The following is an 18,277-nucleotide window of genomic DNA, read 5'->3' on the forward strand; positions in this document are numbered from 1 at the left end:
TGATATACTTTTCCGGTCAACGTAACTAGTGATTCTACATGCACTCTAAACAGGACCGTTGTGTTATAGATTTCTTTGGGTGTACCTTCACGTGTCACCAACGACTCCTGGCTTTTCGATCAGGCTGTTACTGCAGAAAATACCAAAGTTCGAACTTGAAATAAGTATAACAAGAACAAACAGCGATGTTATTCTATCCAAATTCAATGTACAGATTTGTCACAAAAGTGTAACGGACATGCACCAAAAATGTATTTCTTACTTAATAGCACAGCAGGCAAAATTGATCAACCAAACTGGCTGAATTTCAATAGATGCCAAATTGTCAGAATGTGTAATTTTATTTGTATCATACTTCTGTAAAACATGAAGTACTTGCCACTTACCTCATGCGTGGCCATCTTTAGATTTTACTCTTGTTCCCCTTCGTCATCTGTCGAGGAAGTTGTGCTAGTTTTCCCTTGCTGTTCTGGCATTGCTGAAAGGGTAGAAGAAAATGATACATGTAATAAGTTTCCAAAGGCCACAAATGAGCTTGTCTTCCTAACAATCGATGGCAGGGAGAGAAATTGGGTATGATCTTTACAAATGGATTGAATTCTAGATATAGGAGGTTCTTTGTACACAACCAGGTATAGTTCTCACCTGCTAACGTTTCGATGTCTATCAGACACCTTCTTCAGAGCTTCTGACTGGAGTACTGTTTCTCACCGCTATAAGTAGCCGATGTAGGTGGCGCTTTTGCGGTGAGAACTATACCTGGTTGTGTGCAAAGAACCTCCTATATCCTATATTCTACCAACCTGATGAAATTATTTTCGGAAGATGGATTGAATTCTTTCTTAAATTCTCTCTTTGAATATAAAGTTGTGCGTTTTCATGAAACACTTGTCAGACATGCGACAGACATTTATTGAACGTCATGATGTGACCTACCGATATCTGGGAATGTGTTCGTCAAACCATCCACGACGCTCTGTAGTTCCGCCTTTGACAGAGCCTCCTTCATGACCTCTATGGTAGCGGCGTCTCCCTTTCGCTTTTTCCACTCATCCAGCATGTCAAAACAGCGGGACTTGTCGTCTGGGTTCCTGCGGGTGATGTTTTTGATGTCAGCCCACTTAAATCCAAGATGGAAGGCCAAATCTTCCCAGTCCGTGCTCACTTCTTCTTTGATGAAGTAGAAGCACTTCTCAACACCTACCGGATAAGGAGAAAGATGAAAGGTGCAATATGTTTAGCTCGTATGTGTTAAATACATTCCTATATAATTGATGAAAACTGTCATTTTGAAAGTGTGAGTAGCCATGAGTAATCGAGCATTCTACCTAAAAGTGTACCCTTCAAAGTGTATCTTGAAAAACTGTATGCTTTAAAGAGCATATCATTGACGGGTTACTATCAATACTATCAATTTTGTTGTCCTTTTTTTATAATTCGCCATTCTTTTATTAGTAAAGTCGTTGTTTCACCTTTTGAAGCACCTGCATCTTGCTCTTGGGTCTGTAAACAGAACACAAACATATCATTACCTGCGACATTTGAAGTTTAACCAGGGACCAGCTTGTCTACTACATCTTCAATAACGTGGTATGTTGTGGTACTATTGTCCTTAGACAAATTACGGTGGAGAAGAAAATTGTTACAACTCAAGTATCCGATGCAATTATGCTGGAATATGATTCGTATCAATGATAGCGAAAACGTCTCATTTTATTCACGTCCGGAGTAACTTCTAACGATATTGATTTTCGAGATGGAAAAAAAGTGGCCATACTATTTGTTTCTTGTTTGTTACCATCAAACCAAAGCAACTAAACACAAAATGCTATTTTACCAATTCTGGAGCCTCGAAAGGCACATAGATTGGGAGCTGACACAGCAATGTTGGCTGCTGAACCTCTACGCCGGGTGGATGCCTGAGTCTGTGGTATGCCATTCCTTTCTTTTCTTTTTCTTTCATTTCCTTTTTCCTGACTTCGACACGTGGCAAGGCAAAGACTGCAGCGATTCCTTTACCATCTAAACCCTCTTGTTTCCTGGACTTCAACGCCATGACATGCATGTGAATCCGGTTGTTTTTCTGACTGTGGAAGGTGATCTGTTGTTTGGGGCTGAGCGGTGCGATTGACACGTTCCCCAACAGGCGTATTTCTACAATCTGTCCTTCGAACAGGTATACTGAGTCAGAAGGCAACGGACCCTTGTAACCCCTTTGAAATAATGCTGCATGTTTCCTTTCTGCGTATTTGTCTGGGACGCATTCTATGAGAATTTCGTTTGCGTTGTTCTCCCGCTGCATCAGTATGAACTGTACAGCACGGCGTTGAAGCCATCGGCAAAGGTGCAATGGGATCGGTCCTAGCTCTAGATCTTCTGGGTCATCGTAGATATCTGTTACAACGATTACAATCGATCTGGAAATGAAATATACAATCGTCTGTTTACTTGTGCATGCTGATAGATGTTTGAGTTTTGACAAGTTGATGAAAACGTCCATATATGCCAAATCATAGCCGCTGTATTCAATCAACGACACACTAACGGTAGTATATCAAGTAATTTGTCATGTTCTCCTTAATTTCTGATTACAACAAAATGGACCATAGAATTACCTGGTAAAACGGCTGACATCAAACTCCACAAACTCCCCTGTAAAAACGATGTTAGTGTTATCTGTTTCATCTATCCAGTAGTCTGTCCCCTCCTCGCATGACATCACCCTCAGTTTGGTGGGTCCCTCATGTTGGACGTCCATGTAGTGTTGAGGATGTGGGACTCGCACTGTGACTGGTTTCAAGAACTGGACTTCGGAGTCAGACACAGTTTCCACCTTGACTATCGGACTTGTGCTGACAAGACCAAGGAAAACCTGGTCCTTTGCTTTCAAGTCTTCGACTGCTCTTTTATGAACTTCTTGTACCTACAGTTGTAATAAACCACTATGTTATATAACGCTTTCGTTGAAGATTCACAAAGTAGGTAAGCATTTTATCAATATCACATCGTTGTACATCATAACGTCAATGTATTTAGCATTCAGCATCAAATGGCAGAATGTATCAGACCAGTGACCACCAAAATTTACTGGATTATCTTAAGTTGTTTTGTGGTTAAATCAGCAATGTAGTATTTTCTTACGTACGTAACTTAAGTTTCACACAGTAAGTATAATGCATGAATGTCATGACATATCTAACGGACATGTATCTATTGACTCTGCTATGATCAGAGAGATATGATCAGACATTACTTACCAAGGCACAATTACTAGCTTACTGATATAATTGCAAAACTTAGAATAAGAGACCTCGTCGACAACATTTGCGCTTGCTTCAACTGAATGCAATCCTGACCTGTATTGTGACCTGTGTTGGTGTGTTTACAGCCTGTTCTGGGAATCTGATTTGTACCGCAGGCTGCGTTGATGACGCCAGAGAGCGCCCCTCTGTATACACAGTAAACTTGTCCTGTGTTGGTTGACTGATGACAGCAAAGACAGCGAAATGGTCCATTGATACTGCGACTCTGTTTTCGCTCTAAAATGGAAATATTGGACAGTTTCAGAATTTCTAAGGACACTATTTTCAATTGATAAGGGTAGGACAAGGAGCGTGGAAGAATATATAATGTTGGACTCTTGAGAAATCAATGTTTGTTTACGTACTGTTTTTATGGTGTCCAGCACTGTCCATTGTGACCGGTCTTCAGTCACCCATACGACAGCCTCCCTGGCGCCACCCGACGACGTGCTGCTGTACTGCATCTGTACAGTGACAGGTTGGTGGAAGGTCGTCCCGTGCGGTCCCAGCTCTATAATGTCACTCACTAACATCTGCCCGTCCTTCAGGGGTAGAGTGACGTCATTGGGGTTGATGACATGACAGGTAATTTCTGTTTCCATGGTAACGGCCCCACGCGGTACAGTGACGGTACAAGGCGCGGTTTGTAGTTCACCTCCTTGTGGACCCACTTTGCGCCTGTAAGGGATGTGGCAGAATACAGCATAACATATGTATACCTACTGAACGCGTACAACTGATGAGGAACTGAGCCAAAGCAGGCATCTTACTAGATCAGGCTCTCAGTAAGTTATGATAGATATCAGCGTGTCCATTAGATGCAATGGGTAAGTTTTAGCTAAAATATCAATAACTTGGTCTGTTTCGACATCAGCCCCGTCTTTGAGAAACTAAATCTAATGCTTTTGCATGTTTCAATCGGGCTGTACGAAGTACTAGTATGAGGATAATTTTGTTCTCACCTGACCGCAAAAGGCCCGAGAATCATCTTCCCTGGGTCTTCCATCTTCCCTGGGTCTTCCATCTTCCCTGGGTCTTCCATCTTCCCTGGGTCTTCCATCTTCCCTGGGTCTTCCATCTTCCCTGGGTCTTCCATCTTCCCTGGGTCTTCCACCTTCCCCGGGTCTTCCATCTTCCCTGGGTCTTCCATCTTTCCTGGGTCTTCCATCTTCCCTGGGTCTTCCATCTTTCCTGGGTCTTCCATCTTCCCTGGGTCTTCCATCTTCCCTGGGTCTTCCATCTTCCCTGGGTCTTCCATCTTCCCTGGGTCTTCCATCTTCTCTGGGTCTTCCACCTTCCCCGGGTCTTCCATCTTCCCTGGGTCTTCCATCTTTCCCGGGTCCTCCATCTTCCCTGAGTCTTCCATCTTCCCTGGGTCTTCTATCTTCCCTGGGTCTTCTATCTTCCCTGGGTCTTCCATCTTCCCTGGGTCTTCCATCTTCTCTGGGTCTTCCACCTTCCCCGGGTCCTCCATCTTCCCTGGGTCTTCCATCTTTCCCGGGTCTTCCATCTTCCCCGGGTCTTCCATCTTCCCTGGGTCTTCCATCTTCCCTGAGTCTTCCATCTTCCCTGGGTCTTCTATCTTCCCTGGGTCTTCCATCTTCCCTGGGTCTTCCATCTTCCCTGGGTCTTCCATCTTCCCTGGGTCTTCCATCTTCTCTGGGTCTTCCACCTTCCCCGGGTCTTCCATCTTCCCTGGGTCTTCCATCTTTCCCGGGTCCTCCATCTTCCCTGAGTCTTCCATCTTCCCTGGGTCTTCTATCTTCCCTGGGTCTTCTATCTTCCCTGGGTCTTCCATCTTCCCTGGGTCTTCCATCTTCTCTGGGTCTTCCATCTTCCCTGGGTCTTCCATCTTTCCCGGGTCCTCCATCTTCCCTGAGTCTTCCATCTTCCCTGGGTCTTCTATCTTCCCTGGGTCTTCTATCTTCCCTGGGTCTTCCATATTCCCTGGGTCTTCCATCTTCCCTGGGTCTTCCATCTTCCCTGGGTCTTCTATCTTCTCTGGGTCTTCCATCTTTCCCGGATCTTCCATATTCCCTGGGTCTTCCATCTTCCCTGGGTCTTCCATCTTCCCTGGGTCTTCCATCTTCCCTGGGTCTTCTATCTTCCCTGGGTCTTCCATCTTCCCTGGGTCTTCCATCTTCCCTGAGTCTTCCATCTTCCCTGGGTCTTCTATCTTCCCTGGGTCTTCTATCTTCCCTGGGTCTTCCATCTTCCCTGGGTCTTCCATCTTCCCTGGGTCTTCCACCTTCCCCGGGTCTTCCACCTTCCCCGGGTCTTCCATCTTTCCTGGGTCTTCCATCTTCCCCGGGTCTTCCATCTTCCCTGGGTCTTCTATCTTCCCTTGGTCTTCTATCTTCCCCGGGTCTTCCATCTTCCCTGGGTCTTCTATCTTCCCTGTGTCTTCTATCTTCACTGGGTCTTCTATCTTCTGTGGGTCTTCCATCTTCCCTGGGTCTTCCATCTTCCCTGGGTCTTCTATCTTCCCTGGGTCTTCTATCTTCTGTGGGTCTTCCATCTTTCCTGGGTCTTCTATCTTCCCTGTGTCTTCTATCTTCACTGGGTCTTCCATCTTCCCTGGGTCTTCTATCTTCCCTGTGTCTTCTATCTTCACTGGGTCTTCTATCTTCTGTGGGTCTTCCATCTTCCCTGGGTCTTCCATCTTCCCTGGGTCTTCTATCTTCCCTGGGTCTTCTATCTTCCCTGGGTCTTCCATCTTCCCTGGGTCTTCTATCTTCCCTGTGTCTTCTATCTTCCCTGGGTCTTCCATCTTCCCTGGGTCTTCTATCTTCCCTGTGTCTTCTATCTTCACTGGGTCTTCTATCTTCTGTGGGTCTTCCATCTTCCCTGGGTCTTCCATCTTCCCTGGGTCTTCCATCTTCCCTGGGTCTTCTATCTTCCCTGGGTCTTCTATCTTCCCTGGGTCTTCCATCTTCCCTGGGTCTTCTATCTTCCCTGTGTCTTCTATCTTCACTGGGTCTTCTATCTTCTGTGGGTCTTCCATCTTCCCTGGGTCTTCCATCTTCCCTGGGTCTTCCATCTTCCTTGGGTCTTCCATCTTCCCTGGGTCTTCCATCTTTCCCGGATCTTCCATATTCCCTGGGTCTTCCATCTTCCCTGGGTCTTCCATCTTCCCTGGGTCTTCTATCTTCCCTGGGTCTTCAATCTTCTCTGGGTCTTCCACCTTCCCCGGGTCTTCCATCTTCCCCGGGTCTTCCATCTTCCCTGGGCCTTCCATCTTCCCTGGGTCTTCCATCTTCTCTGGGTCTTTCATCTTCTCTGGGTCTTTCATCTTCTCTGGGTGTTCCATCTTCCCTGGGTCTTCCATCTTCCCCGGGTCTTCCATCTTCCCTGGGTCTTCCATCTTCTCTGGGTCTTCTATCTTCACTGGGTCTTCCATCTTTGCTGAGTCTTTCTTCTTCGTCCCATAGTCTTGGCCCTTTGCTGTGCGTTTAGAATACATCAGTTCCTCTATTGTAGCCTTCATGCTCTTTTCAGACTCTTGCAGCTGCTGGATTTCTAGCTTCTGTTCCTGGAGTTTTTTCTGTGCTTCCTCGTCCTTCTGTTCCAGCCTGGTTACCTCCTTGCCAAGCCTGGTAACCAAGGCTGTTGTAGTCTGTTCGGCTGTCTGCATTCCTTCAATTGTAGCGGCGCTAGTCTCGTTTGTTTTTTCTAATTGCTGTATTTGTAGTTTCTTTTCCGAGAAGAGTTTCTGTGCCTTTTCGCCAGCTTGCGTCAGCGTGGTTACCTCCTTCCTGACGGCGTCTGCTTCCTGTCTGGCGGTGTGCAACTGCCCCTTCATCATCCAAAGCTTATATTCCAGTTGTTGGGATTTTCCACGACATGTTCGCGCGAATGCTTGCACTTCTTCGACTGTAAACTGAAGTGTGGAGACGCCGTCACTCTGGTCCTCTCTATTGCCAATGGCCAGGTCTAAGGCTCTCAGGCTGGAATGGTCCACATGGCTGATGGGGGTTGGCAGGGTCAGCAGGTTGTCAACAGAAGTGGTACGGTCTAGCCCTGCACATTAGAGACGATGTTGTCGGTGCAAACCATGTGCAAGATATTCAACAATAAATGAAAACTTATGATTACATTGTATAACATACCTCTTTTCTATTTGTATAACATGCTGTTGTGAACAATGGTCACTATCATGAATGCTAAGATAGAAACTCAATGTAGCGATCCAGTGTGACCAATCAGTGGTTCACAGCTGCCAAGAGTTCTTGCTTTTTTAGGAGATAGAGATGGGCACAAGTCTTAAAGGATTGAAGGCCACATTCACTAATGTCTCGGGCCACACTGTCCGGGAGCGCATTCGAGGTGCTGATTGTTGCATGTATGAATACACCTGCATTACTCATGCAAGAGCTGATTACAAATGTAATGCTCTATACAGTTTAGAGTAGTTCATCTACTAGTATCTAGCATGGACAACAGAAAAAAAGGGAATTATTACCTTGCCCCAGTCTGTCTCGGACTCGCACATAGTCTTCATGCTTCACCTGAAGCCTCACGATCAGGTGGGCGCCCTTGACCTTGTCCCGTAGTTCGTCTGAGATGAGGATGTGAGAGAGTTGTTGAGACAGGGTTCCCGCCCCCACCCTATCGTGGTTGTGGTAGAACCTGTCCAAATCAGACTGGCGCAGGAACATCAGGAGGAGGATGACGGATCCAGGAAGAAGTCCCCTCAACGAGGCTAAATGTGGAAGAAAGACATCTTGCATTTGTCTGTAGCGTACGGGGTCCTCCACAACGTCTTTAGTAAACACCGTGCGATCCAACTCCAGGATCCGATCCAAGACTTGTTTATAGATGTCCCAGGCCTGCACCCCACCAGTTGGTTGTTCTTGGACCCCGACAGCAGTTGGTTGTTCTTGGACCTCGGTAGTTGGCTGTTGTTGCATCCCAACAATTGGTTGTTGTTGTTGCACCTCAGCAGTTGACAGTACAGCAGCAAATGTTTGTTGCATCCCAACAGGTGGTTGTTGCACCGGTACCCCAGCTGCCACTTGCTGCACCTCAGCAGCTGGTTGATGCCCAAGACCGAGGTGTAGGTGGACAGGAAGGACTGTATATGCGGAGTGCAGTCCTGAAAGTCAGTGCACACATTTTAATGAAGTATACATATCACAGAGTTTACATTTCTAATGACATGTCTACCCTCTCTGTCCATATTGGAACAGGAGAGAACCACGAATAAGACACTTCTTACCTAGATATATTCGTTTAAGATCATCCGCAACACTCTGTAGGTTGGCCTCAGATAGAGCCTCCACCAGGACTTCTATGGTGGCTCCATCTCCGTTGCGCATATGCCATTCCTCCAACAGGTCCATGCAGCGTGACTTGTGATCTCCAGATTTGCTTTCAATGTTATCGATATCCGCTCGTCTAAATCCAAGATGGTAGGCCAGATTCTTCCAATTTGAGCTGACGTTTTCCTTGGTGAAATAGAAGCATCTACGAACACCTGCAAAGTACAATACAATAGTATCATTTGCCAATACACTTCAGTTGACACTGAAAAAGTCAAGGTTGCTAGTTTAACCTTCAGACTACACAGAAACAAAATAATAAGTCAGCTGATCCGGAGCGCAAAATTCCCCTCTGCTGCTGTGTAATCTCTATGCAGATACAATATCTGCCTGTGAACATGCGACAGATCTTGGTCGGCAGTAACAATTAACTTCGGCCACAGAATTTAGTGTGGACCGTCCAGCTAATCAATTGAAGTCATGTAATGAGTACCTCTACATGATGTCAAAAAACTGCAACATGATATCGCTTGCTAATACAGCATTGAACTTAAAGGGCATAAGACACAAAAATATTATCTGAAATAGGAGTAGCATCATTCAAGGAATATAAACGTTTAAAACCAATACACACCCTTAACATTGAACCATCAGAAACCATACTTCTATGGATCCAGCTCTTTATTCTTATCCGATCTTCTCACCAAGTGATTGCATTAATCAGTGACTAATGCCCAGTCGTGACGTCACAATGAACACGGCAGCCGGTTCGGAACCTTACACCACGGCTTGCGAAAAACATTATTTGACGAGCTTAATGTTGATGTCATTGCTGTCTTAAGCTTATGCCCTTTAACGATATTGTCTTAAAGTACAACGCATATATTCGTGAGAATATAACGACAATGATTTTATTTATTTTTTTTAGCCTTATCTATAAAACGTCTGTGTATTAATTCCATAGTGTGCAGTCAATTCTCCCGCTAAACTTGATCTGAAACTAATCATTATGCCTGAAGGAGAATCAACTAAAAAAACACTTCTAAGACAGCATATCTTTGTAGAAAAGACTTCCGTTCAGAGATTCCATTTTACTTTCTTTATAAATACTGGATGCCACTAACTACTACTAGACATGGGGTTTTTTTTTTTAAAAGGACCTCTTACCTTCCATTGGTGATGCCTTATTATGCCGAACTTTCTTTCTTCGATGGGAACTGAGATCCATCCTCGTCCCCTTTCTGTCCTGTCTACTCTATAAATTGATTGATGAATAAATCAATTAAAAACATCATATGCGGCTGCTATGATTCGATACACTGACCGAAATATTGCATTGAATACTTGATTGCCCAAAAACGTGTTTTTGTCATCTTAATGTCAATAAGGATGTAAACTTCCCACTGAATCCTTTATCAGAACAAATGTACATACGCTCGTAACATTTCCCCCAACATGCCCCACGTTGACCGTAAGAATAAATGGACTTTACACTACGGATATGTTTCGTCCTTTACGACTTTAAGGCTCCAGATTGCCATATAAAGTGTGGGCAACAAGAAACCCTTTTAAATGCAGTGATGCACATACATATCTTTGGAGAAATTAAAATCACAATAAAAAACTATTGCATACCATTTCCGTATGTTTCCTTAGACAGAGTCGATCAATCTTTCTCTAGACGTGACAGTTGAATCCTCCATAGATCCTGTACAAAAAGCGATAGTCCGTCTAACAGGAGATGTCACTCGTCTTGGGACCAAGACGTCGCTTCTTCACAAGAAGCTGCGACGAAACGTACTAGTACAATGTGACCAATCTAGGCCTGTCTATGTGCGCCAAAGGTCTTATATTATTATTATTAATCATGTATTTTCATCCTGTAACATGTTGGAAAAGAGTTTACGAAAATATGAAACAGCTACTAGTTGAATAGAAGGGGCTGAAATTGTTTCACAGGTGTAGCAGTGTGGTTCATCGATATGGTGGCAAGTTAGACGGACAAATAAAGCTTGACGGGATCTTAACTAACGTGCATGGTTGCAGGTCAAGTTTAACCGGACTATGCTACCCTTTTAGTAGTATACCCCTAGCGAAGATGTTGCGTACTGCGTGTGATATAACTAGTTCCACGGTGATTGAACTAGTTATTTAATGAATTTAATGAATTTAACGACAGCGGTAAGTTAAGATTCTATGCAAAATGTAAAACCATGTACAATTTAGAGAGTTATCTTGATCTTGCAGATTTTGATTTGCGCTCAGCCATTAGCAAAATTAGAGTTAGTGCCCATCCTCTTGAAATAGAAAGAGGCCGGTATAGAAAATTACCTATATACGTAAGACTTTGTAAGTATTGCAATACAAATGCCGTGGAAGACGAAATACACTTTATTTCAAACTGTTCATTTCATGATAATGCACGAAATGAGTTGTCTACTCAGACCACTAAAATCTATCCGAATTTCCCTAAGCTTACAAACAAAGAAACGACTATTCTTCTTTTAACTACCAAAAACCCACAAATTATAGAAAAGGTGGGACATTACGTCTTCCATTGCTTACAAAAGAGAAGTCAAACACTTCACTAGTTATAGACAATTACTTTTGCATAACTTAGATAAGCAGCTTTTATACCCATTTTGTACACTGTTCTTTTATGTATGTTATTTGCATTTAGCCTTCGGGCATGAATTTGCAATAAACGTATTATTGAAGTCACGTCTAATAGTTTGTACTGTTGGGACATCACAGAAAACCTAACTTGGCTAACCAACATTATAAGAAACAGAATATCTCAAAACGCATGTGGGCACTTCAGTGTTCCTTTCTTATTTCTCAACATCAAGAGTGACGCGTTTTTACAAGCCGATGATTCCTGAGTGGTGTGAAAGATCGACCTGTCACCATGAACTGCCGCTAGGGGGACCACTTTTCGAGGTCTAACAGCCCTACACACATACCGAATATCAACAAAATCCATCCAGGCCTTCTCGAGTTATGTTGTTCATCCACCTACCTACGTACATACACACACAAATATACATACATACATACATGCAATGCTTCTTGGCGAAGGTAATTACACCTTACCTGAAGCCTCGGTGGACCAGACAGCTGCTCTTGGAATCCGTGATGTTGTCTGTTTCCGTCAACTTTGCCTTGACAATGGGAGAAGCCAAATGTTTAACATGGCGGCCGCCGCCACATCACCTAAGAAACAAGTGCGCCAGACTGGGGACTTTGAACCCTTATCACAAGACTTTAGACTTATTTGTCGTCCCATAGGTAGCTAGCCTGCAAACCAGCCTAGTTGGTTTCGTGGGGCCGCATACTTCCCCTTACCACCTGTTTCCAGGTCTGGCCAAGTCCGTACAAATGTCGGCAGATGAAGGCGTTTTAAATGCAAAGGGTTTGAAACACCCACTACTGGCTGCAGTGTGCAGTATAGTACATGTATGTGGTTACATTCTTTAGGGAGAATGGGAATCATTTGAATCAGTATGTATGCTTTTTGCACCAACCAGACTTGGTAACGGGCGCTGTTCATAGGGACGGGGGCCACAAAGTCTAAAAAACAGATTATAATGTTGATATCATTGCTGTATTACTGAGCTGAGGGCACGCCTAGGTCACATTCCTCCGGAGCTGATCAGCTGTAGTGTTAACTGCACGGACCGACTCTGGACTGTGCAAGTTTACATCCTTGCCGTTCTTTGTTTGTAAAACTGAATAACGTCGCTCGAAGGCTTGTCGCAACTTCTTGGATCCGGAAATATGATTTTTCTTGTAGATTGGGTGTGGCCATTTATTTATTTATTTATTTATTGGTTCGGCATGTTGCCAGGGTTACCCAACTAGCCAGAGGCTATTACTAAGGGAGAACCCATGTGCGACCGACTGTAGGTTTTTGGACCATCGCACACCGGGGCATGCCCCTACTCTTTTTCGAAAGGTGTGGTGGGTTCTTTTACGTGCGCGGGGTGTGGCTCTCCCCAAACACGGGACCTCCATTTAACGTCCTATCCGAGGGACGTCCCTAGACAAAGCTAGGTACTCATTTACACCTGAGTGAAGTGAGGGATTTTGTGTTAAGTGCCTTTCCCAAGGGCACAACGTCGGGTGCATGTCCAGACATGTCTGGAGGAGAGCCGGAATCGAACTCGGGCCACGTTGTTTGGCAGCCCTATGCTCTCACCATTACGCCACACCGACGCCACCGTGTGGCCATTCCAGCACTATTGATTGTTTCTGTCAATGAGATTTTTGCACTATTGATAGGATGTTGATAAGAATATTTTGCCCCTATTTACACTATTGGCAGGATGTTCCTTTGATAATCTTGTGAGTAACATCTCATGATCCTGTCAACCCTAACTTATGTAACCTAATCCTGAGGATGATCCTGCAGAATGATGCAAGATAAAAGAATTATTGACATTCATGAGCAAGGTTAGCATAATTAGCTATTGATTTTTGAAATGAAATGACCCGGTCGGGATTGGAACCCCGACCTAATCTGGCCATTGCACCGGTTTATACTGATTCAAAGGAAGTCGTGTGCTTCTTGTCAATAAGACTTAATTTTGCACACTATTGACAGGGTGATACGGTCACTAGCCACGGCGTTCCTGGTATACAAAAGAATCGCCAACAGCCCGCCGACGGGTTCGCCACACGAATAACGAGTCGCCCTACGTCATATACCGCTCTAGCCGCCAACCCGGAAGTAAATACACCCTTACAAAAAAGGGACGCGCCGCGCGCAAGGGCTCACATAGCCATTCGAACTACCAGGCCCTTGTGCTACATTTCAGGGCTAATAATCGACTTAAGGTCTTCATTATAGACTCCTTAACTAAGTGTCCAACATGCTGAGGGTCTGCGAGAAGCTTCGCGAGGCGGACGCCAAGCGCAAGAGGCTCGGACTGGTACGTGCCGAGACGGACTACCTCCGCGCCCTGCTGGACGCCATGGCTGTAGGTTGGTGGAAGTGGAGGTGCTCAAAAGTCTGGGCGACGTGAACTTGGAGAAGGGAAAGTTCAAAGGCAAAGATGTGACGAAGTTGGACAGAGCCATGGTGCTGTACAGGACTGCACTGCTCCGGTGTAAGGACGCAGATGTGGGGGAAAGTCTAGAATATCGTTACCGTCATGCAGAGAAACTGCGAATAGGGAAGGCGACAGTAACATTAATAAGTCATGAGCCTAGCACTAATGCCAACAAAATGCCATCTATTGCCAAGATGGCAGAGACGTTTCAACATTTGGACCGACGATTAACTTCTGACTACAACAAAGACTCTTTGTTGATTGAATACACTAAGTTAATGGTAGAAGGCATCGCAAACGAGGACGGTATGTTAGAAGTGGAAGCCATTAAGAGTCTCGGCGACGTGTACGTGAAAAGAGGAACAGAAACCAGAGACACGACATGCCTTACAAAGGCTACTGCTCTGTACAACACGGCACTGGCACGGTGTGAGGGGATTCAGGGTAGAGTGACACTCATTCACCGCTTACTGTACACAGCAAGACTCAGACAAGCCATGAAAACGAGGAGACATAAGGTATCAAAATTTTCATTTTCTTACAAAAAGAAGCTTAAAACTATAATTAAATCATGTTGTGCTTCAATAAATATCGATCGTCATGCTAAATGCAATGCCTGCTCCTTCCTGTTAATGCTTTAATCTTGATGTTTATGAAGTACCCAAAGCACAGACGACAGCAACAACGACAACAAGGTGACCTGCCAAGGGATTTTCCAGTCATCCGTCACGCGAAAGGTCAACAGTTCATGTAAGCACAGTAGTACTGCAGATACTAGTATTGTGATTAAGGTATTGTTGAAGGGTGGCTGAGGAATTTTGGGATGTTTTTGGGAAAAAAAACTTTCGTAAGCTTTATAAACCTTCCTCAACCTTACAGGTAGTACCTTATAGCAAGGTGATAATTTATGCAAATTAGTATGATGTCATGATTACGTCATCAAGATTTATAACGCTCTCATTGGCTTGTGCTTCGATATTCATCAATATAACTCTGCAGGAATGTACATGATAGTAATACTAAAAGAATTATGCGTGTCCACGAGCATATTTTGAAATATCGATTTTTGGCGATTTTTTTTTGTTATCAAACAAAAACAAAAAATTCGCCAAAAATCGATAGTTCAAAATTTCTTGATGACGTAATCATGACATCATACTAATTTGCCTGAATTATCACCTTGCTATAATGTACTACCTGACAAAAAATTAAGGTTGAGGAAGGTTCATAAAGCTTAAGAAAGGGTTTTTTCAAAAACATCCCAAATTCCTCAGCCACCCTTCAACAATGCCTTAGGTGTCCTGGGACTTTCAGTAACTTGAGAGTTATTGGTGAAGTACCAGCTTGTTTGTTGCACTCTCCACCCCACAAACGTAATTGCTGGAATCATAAAGGAAAGTAAGACACTTGTCATAATATGTCTGAAAATTTATGTCACATGACTAGTTACAGGTAAGTGTATCACGGGCTTTTATTTGAAAACTGACAGTACCACCTATCATTCCACAGGACCCCGAGTGAATACATCGGAAGTCAGACCTCCAAACCCCCTGCTCCTGATAATAGGTCTGCGGATTGAGTATTTTATTCATACATACACATATATATATATATATATATATATATATATATATATATATATATATATATATATATATATATATATATACATATATATATATATATGTATATATATGTATATATATATATATATATATATATATATATATATATATATATATATATATATATATATATATATATATATATATATATATATATATATATATATATATATATATATGTATATATATATGTATATATACTATATAGATAAAGTTTAACTATATCATATAGACCTGTGGGATCCAGAATGTAGCATATTGATGTAATTATGATGATATAATACCGAGACTGGGCGTTCGAGACGTTCTGTGAGTAGTTACTCTACTTAGTGCACTATAGAGCTAGAGACACACATTTTTATCGATTACCTCTCCCCAATGATTACTAATTGATATGTTCCTTGGTACTCTTAAGTTTGACCACCGATTCCAACCTTAAATTTCATCAGAACATTAACATTGGCTTTGTATAAGTACATGTAATTGCATGTCAATTGCATTATTTTTTTAAATGAAATAATAGAATAAACACTTACAGATCATAAAAAGATCTAACCTTAGACGTCATCAAACCGCCTATATGATCCTCCCCACCGTAGGTCTTACGAGGATGACCTGACCACAGGGGACCGCGCACTGGCTGACGGGAACCTGGACACAGCAGAGCAGAGGTTTGCTTCAGCACTGAGGCTGATTCACGGTATGTCTATTTCGTCATACCTTTCTATTTCCACACTTGATGATACCAATGTTGATTTTCATAGCTATTCATTACTCTGATTTCCGGAATTGACAGCTAGACAATCAGCAACTGTAATGTTGACTCCTATGGCTACGAAAGCTCCTGTATGTATGAGAATTAAATGTATCGTCGTTAAGATTTTACAAATTGTTTTGTATTCTGTTTCTCTCTTAACTGACAAAATGTTGATTAAAACTGTTAAGATCGACTGATAAAACTGGATATTCTTTCCACATTTGTCTGACCTCAGCTTCCTTTAATTTCCTTCCTACACATCATGTCGCGCGGATTACCCGGACAAGCTAAGACTACTCTGTCCCTCCAGACGACACGGTTCGCCATTAAGTGCTCTAGATCTTCAGCCCTAACCCCTAGGTCCTCAGCAAGTATGTCAATGTAGGTCTGTCGGGGTTGCCCAACACTGGAGTGACCATGAATTGGTGCCCAGAGCTCATCTTTGTTTCTGTATACATGTAGCACTGCAAACCTGTCCCTTCTCTCTCACCTGCAGATCCCAACAAACCAGATCGAGACAAAGAGGCCGAAGGTCTGCGCAGACTCGGTGACGTCTACGTCAAGCGAGGCAAAAGAACAAAAGAAGGTAGGAAATTCACACAGGCAGCAGCTCTGTACAATGCAGCCATGGCAAGAACATACAAAGATAAAGGCAAGATAAACAAAAGTTTACAGGAAACAGAGAAATGGTTTCTTCAACACACAGCGAATGTGGACAGTGCCCCGAGTCCACTTGATTCTACCACACGTCATCAGAAGCGACTAGAAGATATGCGCGGACGCGCCAAGTCACAGCTAGACGCCATTGATCAGCAACACGACCCGTACCAATATGATGAGGACGACCCAAAGATGATAGCAGTGGAGGCAGAGAGGGCTGAAGCGATAAAAGCATTATTCAAGACCATCGCCAAGGATAGACAATTTTTTATCCAGGAGCTAATTGACGAGTGTATCGCCACACTCGGTCCTCCTCCATGTAAGTACGCTTTCATCGGGTTGGGTTCACAGGCGACAGAACTGGTCACGCCCTACTCCGACCTGGAGTTCGCCATTCTGATTGAAGACGGGAAGGACAATGACGACACAAGGCGGTACTTCCTCAACCTCACACACTACCTACACCTGAAAGTCATCAACCTCGGAGAGACCATCCTCCCAGCCATGGCTATCCCGTCACTAAATGACTTTTACTCGGAGGACCCAGAGAAAGATTGGTTCTTCGACTCAGTCACGCCTCGTGGATTTTCTTTCGATGGTTTCATGCCTTGGGCCTGTAAGACTCCATTTGGAAGAGACAAAACGAAGACGAAACAACCCCTCAGCCTTATCCAGACCCCTGCCAACATGGCAAAGTTTCAGGAGCTAGAAGTGTCACTGTCAGAAGGCTATCACTTGTCAGACATCCTTAGGCGGGTAGTTTTGCTAGTAGGCGAAGAAGCATTGGTGAGCCAGTATCGGGAAAAGCTAGATGAAGTCATCACAGATGATCTGCTCTCCCATTTCCAGACCCGTATTTCTGCCAGGCAAATCCTTAGGGAGAACAAAGAGATGTTTACCACCTTCGAACCCACTGGACAGCTACTCAATGTGAAGAAAGACATTTACCGTTTTCCAGGCATAGCCATCGAGATATTGGCTCTGTGTTGTCAGATCAGGCTTGCAAGCACGTGGTCAGTAATAGACAGATTAAAGGAAATGAGACAGGTTCAAGAAGAGAATGCCACCCACCTTACGGTTCTGACCAGCATTTCCGCAGAGCTCCGACTGAGAACGTACATGGCAAACCGAGGACAACAAGACAGTCTGTCGCCTCTTGGTGAAATGAAACATCAGACAAGAAAGCTACATGATGACACTACCCTGAAGTCAGAATTCCACATTCCAGACACGCAGATTCTATACCGTTACTACTACAGGGCTATCCCACTGAAGAAGTGTATGCCAGACATTGTTCAACATGGTTCGCAGGTCCAATCTAGAAGTATGTTTGAAACTACCATCTTTGATAACTCCAATTTATGCAGGGGCCGAATAGCTAAGAAATTGTTCCACTCAAGTAAATGTATTTACCACTTCGAAGCAGCGCTAAAGGATGCAGATTGCGACATGTTTTCACGTTCGATAATACTTAACGAATTAGGCGAATACTTGGCATTACATGGTGATATCAAAAAGGCAAACAACTACTTTGAAGAGTCACTAAGGATACAAAAAACTGTCCTTAGTGACAACACGGCAAACCAGCTGGTCTTTGCTGCCACACTTAACAACTTAGGAT

The 18,277-nt window shown here is 43.7% G+C and overlaps 1 protein-coding gene across 1 annotated transcript; it reads left to right on the forward strand.

Moving 5' to 3' along the window:
- Nucleotides 1–13,434: 13,434 nt before the first annotated feature.
- LOC136422495 (uncharacterized) lies at nucleotides 13,435–18,034 on the forward strand. The gene is made up of 7 exons (XM_066410266.1): nucleotides 13,435–13,484; nucleotides 13,547–14,132; nucleotides 14,273–14,364; nucleotides 15,124–15,180; nucleotides 15,839–15,939; nucleotides 16,493–17,980; nucleotides 18,024–18,034. The coding sequence occupies exons 1-7, from the start codon at nucleotides 13,435–13,437 to the stop codon at nucleotides 18,032–18,034; spliced, it is 2,385 nt and encodes a 794-aa protein (XP_066266363.1).
- Nucleotides 18,035–18,277: the final 243 nt, after the last annotated feature.

Source organism: Branchiostoma lanceolatum, chromosome 17, assembly GCF_035083965.1.
Source record: "Branchiostoma lanceolatum isolate klBraLanc5 chromosome 17, klBraLanc5.hap2, whole genome shotgun sequence".
NCBI classification, from domain to species: domain Eukaryota; kingdom Metazoa; phylum Chordata; class Leptocardii; order Amphioxiformes; family Branchiostomatidae; genus Branchiostoma; species Branchiostoma lanceolatum.